The 9,742-nt window shown below is 39.0% G+C and overlaps 1 protein-coding gene across 2 annotated transcripts in view; it reads left to right on the top strand.

Annotated features, from left to right (window-relative positions):
* pld2 (phospholipase D2) overlaps positions 1-9,742 on the top strand; it is a 31,064-nt gene that overhangs the window by 15,500 nt on the left and 5,822 nt on the right. For both annotated transcript variants that reach the window (XM_042498838.1, XM_042498837.1), the window contains exons 6-21: positions 276-341; positions 433-491; positions 600-845; positions 960-1,103; positions 1,185-1,268; positions 1,397-1,475; positions 1,582-1,692; positions 2,347-2,556; positions 2,674-2,830; positions 2,934-3,052; positions 3,514-3,627; positions 6,830-6,934; positions 7,337-7,425; positions 7,676-7,789; positions 8,313-8,359; positions 8,651-8,785. In XM_042498838.1, coding sequence (XP_042354772.1) covers positions 276-341; positions 433-491; positions 600-845; positions 960-1,103; positions 1,185-1,268; positions 1,397-1,475; positions 1,582-1,692; positions 2,347-2,556; positions 2,674-2,830; positions 2,934-3,052; positions 3,514-3,627; positions 6,830-6,934; positions 7,337-7,425; positions 7,676-7,789; positions 8,313-8,359; positions 8,651-8,785 — 1,879 coding nt within the window. The remainder of the gene's footprint in view (positions 1-275; positions 342-432; positions 492-599; positions 846-959; positions 1,104-1,184; positions 1,269-1,396; positions 1,476-1,581; positions 1,693-2,346; positions 2,557-2,673; positions 2,831-2,933; positions 3,053-3,513; positions 3,628-6,829; positions 6,935-7,336; positions 7,426-7,675; positions 7,790-8,312; positions 8,360-8,650; positions 8,786-9,742) is intronic.

Raw genomic sequence — 9,742 nt, 5'->3', positions numbered from 1 at the left:
TGTGTGTGTGTGTGTGTGTGTGTGTGTGTGTGTGTATATATGTATATATATATGTATGTATGTATATATATGTATGTACAGTATATACTTTTATTTACCTGATTTTCTATTGCAGAAAAACCTTGAGGAGTACCTGAATGGTGTGTTGGAGAACTCATTTTGCAGANATGTATATATGTGTGTGTGTATGTGTATATATATGTGTGTATATATATATATATGTATATATATGTATGTACAGTATATACTTTTATTTACCTGATTTTCTATTGCAGAAATACCTTGAGGAGTACCTGAATGGTCTGCTGGAGAACTCATTTTGCAGGAATGATCACAGCATGGTAAGAGCTTCACAACAAAGACACACAGACACACATACAAAGTTAATATCATGCAGCATGATGCCATCCTCTCTTCTCCTTTTTTTTCCAGCTTGAATTCCTGTCTATCGGCGCTCTCTCCTTCGTCACTGATCTTGGACCCAAAGGCTTGTAAGCAAACTTCTTTAGAATGAATGAAACATAAGTAAAGCAGAAGTGAGAAATTGACTAAGTGTATGACTGAGACAAATTGTGCAACATTTGTCTTTTTTTTCTCAGGGAGGGACCCATCTTCAAGAGGTCAGGGGGTCACCGCATCCAAGGCCTGAATTGCATTGGCCATCATCAGTTCTGCTTCCGCTGGTCAAAGCGCTGGCTTGTGGTGAAAGACTCCTTTCTGATGTACATGAACCGAGACAACGGCCACATCAACTTTGTGCTGCTGTTTGACCCTGAGTTCAAAGTGAAGGTGGGACGTGCTCACACCGACACCAGATATGGAGTCTGCATTGAGAACTTCACCCGGTAGGTCAGCTGTGTGTTTGCCTACGCACAGAAAGCTCCAGCATGCTGCATATGTTTATGCCTGGGGTTGTTTTGTGTTTGTCATGCATACTTGGCCTGTTTGCTTTTGTTCAGGAGTCTGATCATCAAATGCAGCAGCTACAGGCAGGCTCACTGGTGGAGTCATGAAATCAACCGGCTGGCAGACACCTGTGACTATCTCAAAGTGCAACGCTTCGAGGGGTTCGCTCCACCACGGGAGCACACGCTCACTAAATGGTCAGATATTCTGCCTGAGATTTCCAAATACTTGTCATCCTCAGTTGCTTAAAATCTCTTGTTCATGGATATTATTTGCAGGTATGTGAATGGAAGTGGCTACTTTGCAGACTTGGCTGATGCTCTCGAACAAGCCAAGGAGGAAATCTTCATCACAGATTGGTGGTAAGTGTCAGCAAGATCTGAATGTTCTGACGAAGAGGGAGGAGAAGTGGTACTATTGAAATGTTATGCTTCATTTGAGGTGTATTATGTAAAAACAGAAGGAGAACATTGCGTGTCTTTTCTGTCAGGCTCAGCCCAGAAGTGTTCCTAAAGAGACCGGCAACTGATAACTACTGGCGCCTGGATGAGATTCTCAAACGCAAAGCAGTATGGTTTCTTTCCATCTTGTTTTTCTTTTTTCACTCAATTTAAATGATTCTCAAATTTCATATTTCCTGTGCTGGGTTGCCTCTTTCTGAACTTTTCCCTGCAGGAACAAGGAGTCAAAGTGTGTGTGCTGCTGTACAAAGAGGTGGAGCTAGCACTTGGTATCAACAGTGAGCACAGCAAGAGGACTCTGATGAACATGCACCCAAACATCAAGGTCTGTCACATAATTTGATATGTGCAATTAGCAGTCTTCATCAAATGTTTAATTTCATTTCTTTAATTTGAACATTGGGCAGAAAATAGAGAAAAGATTATACAAACAAGCAGACAGGCAAAAAAGTAATATTTACAGACAACAAAAAACATAAAGCTAAAAGAAATAAAACAGTCAAACACAGGATGACTTGGTCTACACATTCGAAAAAGAGTGAGAAGAAGTGCAGACTTATTTAATCCCACCACTTCTCCATATGTCACTGAATTTCTAACAGTTTCCTTATGAACTTAAACCTATACTCTAATTAACTAAAGATATATGCATACACCCACATACCCAAAATTAAATATCAACAATTTTGCATTATTATTTAAAAAAAAAGACTCATGTAAACTAGGAATAATAATGATAATAATAAATAAATAACCCCTTTAAACACCTTGTGATTGTCAAACCACCTCTTTATCGCTGTACCTTGTGAAAATCATGTTTTTATACATTATTTTAAACTGGTTTATGTTTGGACACTGTTTTAGTTCCACAATCAAAGTGCTCCATAATTTCACTCCACAGATTGATAAACAAAACCTTTTTCTGGCGCTACAAACTCTGTAAATTTTGAGATTAATCTTAACCTCTTATGTCCCTCAGGTAATGCGACATCCTGACCACGTGTCGTCTGTGGTGTTCCTGTGGGCTCACCATGAAAAGATGGTGGCCATCGACCAAACGGTAGCCTTTGTCGGGGGGCTTGACCTGGCGTTCGGGAGGTGGGATGACAGCCAGTACCGGCTAACTGACCTGGGTTTGACAGAGACGGCCAACAGTGTAACTGATGGGGAGCCCAAAGGAGATACAGGAGTGAGAAACTAAATCTTTTTAGCTTGCTGCCAGTTATAAAGAATGAATATGTTTGCATTTTTTCATCAGTCAGCGTCACACCTTCTGCAAACTGTAACAAATGTCTCTGTAAACCAGGATAATGGTGTGGCTGATGGTCAAAAACCATCAGAACCAGATAAGCAAGCAGAGCAGAACCCGAACGATCTGACCTGCAACAGCAAACTGTGGCTTGGCAAAGACTACAGCAACTTTATCAAGAAAGACTGGAACCAACTGGACAAACCCTTTGAAGGTGCACTATCGAAATCTCCTTCAGTATCACTCACACACACACAAACACACTGAGAGGCTCTGACAACATGGAGCTGAAAGGATGCCTTTTTATATTTTTTCAGATAACATCGACCGCACTCAAGTGCCCCGCATGCCGTGGCGTGATCTGTCTGCAGCTGTTCACGGCAGAGCTGCCAGGGATGTAGCCCGCCACTTCATCCAGCGCTGGAATTTCACCAAGGTCAGACTCAATGGAAAGTTGAATGAAAAGTCATTTTAAAGGTATGCTAGGCAAGAGTTGTTGGTTACTGTTTGTAAATAGTGTTGCCAGTGAAAGTGAAAGCCAATTCCACATTAACCCTGGTTTTAGAATAAGCTTTTTCCGCTTGGAGTTTCGCATTGTTATATTAGATTTGGAGGCGTAAACAAATTTAAAAAAGAAACAAAGTAAATATGTATTTAAAGTCATGGCACAGATTTAAAAAAAAAATCTATGTGAGACTTGTGTTGCCACGGCCCTATTGAAAATTCTGTACCATGTTTTGTTATGCTAACCTATTGGGTTTATCAGTCACGACTACAACAATATGGCTCTTATAGTAAGCAGTAGAAAAAACTAACTTTTAAACAAGGCTTCTGTGGGAAATGACCAGCACGGAGGTCAAAAATCTTCCTCTCATTCATTTGTTTTGTCTTCTCTAGCTCTTCAAAAACAAGTACAAGGACGAGTTCTACCCTTACCTTCTTCCCAAGTCGCAGTGCACTGCTGACTCACTCTCCTTCACCGTGCCTGGTTCCAGGAAGGCCAAAGTGCAGGTATTCATGCACGCACATTCACTGAATTCCATGGTACTATCTGTGCAACACCTGTACAAAACGTTGTGCGTTTTCTATGGAAAATGGATGCGTGTATCTCTCAGTTAATGATAAAAATAATATGCATACTATGTGATGCCATTAAAATCTTGATAAATTAATACAGTAGGTCTATTTGGACCATTTTATCAGCCCTGAACAAACAGAATAAAAATGCACAAACAGTCTATGATAAGATCTTGAACACACAAACACTGTTTTAGCTCAAACGGGAGTCAGGGACAGTGACCTGAGGAAAATCCATAGTGCTTTTCTTGTCACTGTGCATTTTTATTTCTCCTTGTACATGGGACTCACAACACTGCCAGGTTCAGATACTTCCTCTGCCAAGGAGTCTATTTTTACAGTCCATGTTGTTTGATTGTTTATCTGTCAGCAGGATTACAGAAAAACTACTGACCTGAATTTAATGAAAATTGGAGAAAAGAAGAACCCATTACTTTTTAAAGTGAATCAAAATCACAGCCTGCACATGCAAATAACTATTCATTTTCATTAACATTGCGAGATGGGGGCATTTGGCCTCGGCAGTAAGTCTGCGCTCTTCTTCCAGTTAGGGTAGTTAACATACTTTTTCTTATACAAAGTCTGTTCCCATGTGATGTTAGTGTAAATCAGACTTTCCTTTTATTCACCGTGGGTGGCGGTTCTGTTGGAGAACAGTGGTTTAGTTGTAAAACAAGCTCACCAAACACAGAAGAGAACAGCTTCACTCTCGAGCCAGCCAGAAACCTGCACAGTGTCCTGAGTGTCCCATGCAGAAAATTAACCCTGCATTCTTAACACACATCATGATAACACAGAAAACCAACATAGTTATAGTAATTTAAAATAAGGCCTAATGTACAGGTGAAACTGAGATTTCTGTGTCACACGTGCCTGAAAAAGGGCAAAGTAAAGGTTGGAAACTTGAGGAAAGGAACAGCAATTAAAAACACCTATTCAAAGAAACCACACTAAATTAACATAATTCACATTTATAAAAGAAACTGCTGCTCATCATCTCTGTATTACTTTGAGAAATAACTGAAATGCAGTTTCTGTAAACAAAAATGACCAAGAGCAAGAAGACTGAAGGCCCCTTCTGGCTTTTACTCTACATTTTACCGTGTGAAACGCCAAGTCAGAGCAAGCAGGAAATCAAATGGATTTCTTTACAGTGCAACAAAGAGACACTGTTCTGGCTTTTGAAAAGCAGCTAAAGCATTCAGAGTTTTGTGGAGATGGCAGATGGTGGAACAAGAGTAAAGCCTGTGGAGGAAAAATCACTTCCAACATGTTTATCCTGTTCAGTAAAGCCAGAGAAAACAAATGCACTGCCAAAGACGGGGACGGGGGACAAGTAGAAGAGGACGCATCGTATTTGTAATAGGCTTCATGAGAAAAGTGGTCCGGATTATGGGAGCAGCCCACATGAGCAACACAACAGAGAATTCTTATATCGATAATACTACAGATACAGCAGGTAGAAACTCTGTTAATATTATATTCTCACTCAACGTGTTCAGACGGTGAGTGTGGGGTAACAATAGCGTCTGTCGTGTGTATTTTCTTCTTCTATTGCAGGCGGTGGCCAGTAACCCTAACCCTTGCTCCCTATTATGCTGTTGCTTTCTCATCAAGTTGTGTTGATTCTGTGTTCAGGTTTCAGTTACAGTACCGCAGTTGTCACATTCTTTGTTAGAGCAGTAGAGATGAGAATGAGTCCAGAGCATCCCACCAATTCAAGGAAAAGTCGATTAAAGAAACAAGCTGAGAACATCAATGACAATCCAAAATATAGTGTATTTTAAATGAAGTGGTAATACTTAAAGGTATACCCTGGATTTTTTAAGTGAGGTTGTATAGGGTACTTATCCATACTCAGTGTATCTCACACAGTAGATGTTTTGTTGCTATGCCCCCAGTTTGGAGAAGCAGGATGCAGTCTGACATAGAAGCTAAGCATTGTACTGCTGTGGACAGGGGCCAGTAATGAAATGTATTTTGGCAACCTAAAGGAAACCTCCCACCCTAGATATATATAGACTATAACAGCTTAAGTGTTTGTATACTATGAGTATTTTCACCACTTTACCTTTCCATTATACAGCCTGTTACGATGTCTTCTCCTCCCTGTCTATGCTCTCCGTAAAGCCACCAGACTCCACTGACATAAACAGTCATTTTGGCTCACTGAACATGGGAGCTGCTGGTCTTTTTCTGTCTCGATTGGTTAGTTTTTGTTATCGTATGACTTTGTTAAATCCAAACTAACCCCTTTCAAATCCAAAATCACACAATAACACAGACACAAACACTGTTCGAGTCAGCTGTAGAGGAGCAGCTCTTGTGTTTAGGGATGTTAAATTACAGTTTTTCTCAATGGAGTCTGGCTTTGAAGAGAGCGATGTAACAGCTTCATTTCCCTGTCTGAAATTGCTGTCTGATGGTAAGTAAAGAAGTGAATATATTGTTAACATACAATATGCTTTAATTGATGTTATCTTTTTAGGTGATTAAAATACATTTTGCTGCTGACCCCTCCACAGATTAGCTTCTTTGTCAGACTCTTGTCGCTTCCCCAAACTGGGGACATGTTGACTCACATCCCCTGTATTTAATACACTGACAGTAGTTAAGTACCTCATACAATCCTACTACAAAAGATCCAAACTATCCCTTTAAGTTCCTTGTTCTTCTCTGTATTTCCTGTGCTACACTTGGATAATGAAGTAAATTTCGTGACTTAAGTTATTATGATGTGTAAGGCAAGGCAGCTTTATTTGTATATCACATTTCATAAAACAAGCCAATTCAAAGTGCTTCACACACAAAACTTAATAAGGGATACAGATATATAATAAAAGAGTAAAGACAAAAAAATGTACAAGGTAAAATTAATTAAAATAAAAGAGATAAGATAACCCTTTACTAGTCCCACAATTGGGAAATTTGCATTCATTCTAAATGATTTAAAAATGTTAAAATAAAAATCACCATTAAAACAGCAAAAGTGCAGTCGAGAGGCAAAGATTAAAAAAAAAAGATTATTTAAAATAATATAAAATCAAGTGTAAAATATGTTTGCAGTTATTAGTAAGTCAAAGAGGCCTCAGATAATACGGGACATGTCTCACTGATTGACATATCTTTTTTTCAGGTGTTGCGCTCTGCCGACCGTTGGTCTACTGGAACCTGTGAGAATTCAATCCTCAACGCCTACATCCACACCATCGAGAACAGTGAGCACTACATCTACATCGAGGTAATGCGGGAATGTTCAGCCAGTTAAGGATGAATATGTACCTGACGGCATAGACAGACAGATCCTGTGAAAATCAAAGCAGACATGGTAAAATATATCATCCGTTAAGTGGTAACACTTACAAATAGATTCTAGTATTTTGTATAAAAATACATCTGTTTGTAAATATAGCTTGGCCTCCCTTTACTTCTGCTGTTTTAGCACGTGATTATTACTTGCTTACCCCTTTTGACTCATTAATTTCACATGTCAGCGAGAGATGCTGTAGCCACTGTGTGTGTAATCATGAGGTCTCATGAGTCTGAATATAATCACATCGCTGTACCTTCCTTGCCAGCTACCTACCTGTTTTTAGCCCCGCACCTCATACCGAGCCGCCATCTGCCTTCTTTCTGCCCTCAGAACCAGTTCTTCATCAGCTGTGCCGACGGAAAGACCATCCATAACGAGATTGGTGATGCAATTGTGAATCGGATCCTGCGTGCACACAGGTCTGGTTTGAGTGCATGAGCCAGATTCATTCATTTGGCATAACCTTGAAGTTATAAAGGAGTTTTTCAAGGAGCAGAGAGTGAATTGAAAGATGCAAAAAAAAGGGAGGAAGAAGAAAACATTTCAATGTTAACCTCGCAAATTATAACAACAAAAAATACATGAGTGAATAAAATTATCTACTTATATTGGTGATTCAATACTGAACTTGTAGACAATGCACATGTTGATGTTTTTTTCTGACTGCAGAGAGCAGAAGAAATACAGAGTGTTTGTGGTGGTCCCTTTGCTTCCTGGATTCGAGGGAGACATCAGTGCAGGAGGTGGAAGTGCCATCCAAGCTATTCTGCACTTCACTTACAGGTGAGAGCTACTTCGTCCTGTTATTACTCTGCACTCAGCCCACAGACTAGAACAAGCACCATAACTTCCAAGAATCAGAAACACAGCCTCTGAACTTTCATCTGACTCATGTGTACAATCAGGTAGAGTTTAATCGATATAGATTTTGGTCTGCTCTCTCACTGGCTCCTGTTTGTGCTAAAATGATGCGGATCACAAGTTTCATTTCCTCAAGACCATTTTATAGACTGTTAATACATTTTTATTAAAATTGTCCAATAAATGTAACCAATAAAAGACCTAATGTGTGAATATGTGTGAATGCAAAAATTGAGGGAATATTTGATTTGATTTCCTTGGCCGTCATATATAGTAAAGAAGTTAGCACCTGTTTCTCCAGTTTAAGTTTTTTTTTTTTTGACCCATTCACTGACAACATTTTGTTTCCCAAGATTATTTTGTTCTTATTTTATATAATTTATTGTCATATTGTTGTCCTATATTGTGCTAATTATGTAATTTTAATCGATAATCAATGTCGCAGAACCATGTGCCGAGGGGAGCACTCCATCCTGACAAGACTTAGTGAAAGTAAGTTTTGTGTCACTTATCTGCTTTAGTTTCCGAACAAAAAAAAAAAAAAAAATCCACGTGACATCACAAAATACCACCTGTTTCCTCTCTAACATGTTTCTTTCTTTCTCTTCATGTTGCTCCTTTAAACTGAAGCTACTGGTGCTAGGTATCTGCCCACCAGTCTCCATTTTCATCATTGACTCCTATTATTCTTTTCGCTTTAAGTCGTTGTTAGTTTCTTAACATTCTTTGCCATATTTTTGTATAATTCTTGTGAACAATGTGATTCTGCACTTCCACCCCCAGTTGAGGACAAGTGGACAGAGTACATCACACTTTGCGGCCTGAGAACACATTCCCAGCTCTCCGAGTCGCTCGTCACAGAGCTCATTTATGTGCACAGCAAGACCCTGATTGCTGATGACCGCTGCTATATCATTGGTGAGTCAACACTGGCACATACTTATGCAAAGAGAGATTATAGTTTTTATCCCGAGTCATCAATGAGCTATGAAACTGCCATGTGCTTTGATCAGTGCATTTCAGCTGTAGTTTAATAGCACCTATCAACACTGGCAATTGTAACAGTGATCAAATTAAAAATGTGCAAAAGGACAAACACATGAACATTTATTTAAAACAATTAATAATTAAGATGTTTACCTTCAATATGTACAAGTATTGTCTCCTTAAGTAGGGTGCACTAAAGCACAGAGGTTCGGGGATAGCTAGATTAAGTGGATAATGTAGATGTTGAAAAGCTAAAAAGCATCTTACTTTGAGATTCTGTCATTTATAATAGATTTTCATAAAGTCAGTTACCATGCAATTATGGTTGTCGTTTTCAGAAAGTCAGTTAATCTATTTGCATTCTGTAATTGCCTCACTATACAGTGGTATTCATTCTCGGTTACGGGGTACGCCACTCCTGTGCTGGGTTCAAATAGCTTTCATGCACACAAAGGATTCACAGGAAACAATGTATGCATGTAATCCTGCATTGCTATTCAGAATCTTATCTCATTGGTATCTGCTCACTGTTTACAGTTCACTCCAATTGCTGGATTAGCACTGCATTAAGTGACTGCTAATGCTTACCTAACTTTTTCCACAGCAGCTCAAGAGTTAAAATGGGAAAACATGGGGTGGCTCTTATTGTGAGGTGTTCACAGAAATGCAATTAATTATATGATTCTAATTTTAAATCACAATTTCTTTCATGTTTAACTAGATTAAAACTGTAACACTTATTTGAAAGCTTATGTCAGTGTTTTGTTTGTCAAGGTTGAATTCCCTCTCCAGACTGTAATTTGTCAGCTTTGAGTTCTACATCATCATATTTCATATCGAGTATGAGCCTCTACCATTTCATTTTAAACTGATTTCTGGACAATGAAT

Source organism: Plectropomus leopardus, chromosome 13 (genome assembly GCF_008729295.1).
Source record: "Plectropomus leopardus isolate mb chromosome 13, YSFRI_Pleo_2.0, whole genome shotgun sequence".
Lineage (NCBI taxonomy): Eukaryota > Metazoa > Chordata > Actinopteri > Perciformes > Serranidae > Plectropomus > Plectropomus leopardus.
Note: the sequence above shows the minus strand (reverse complement) of the source record. Positions and strands in the feature narration are given on the sequence as shown.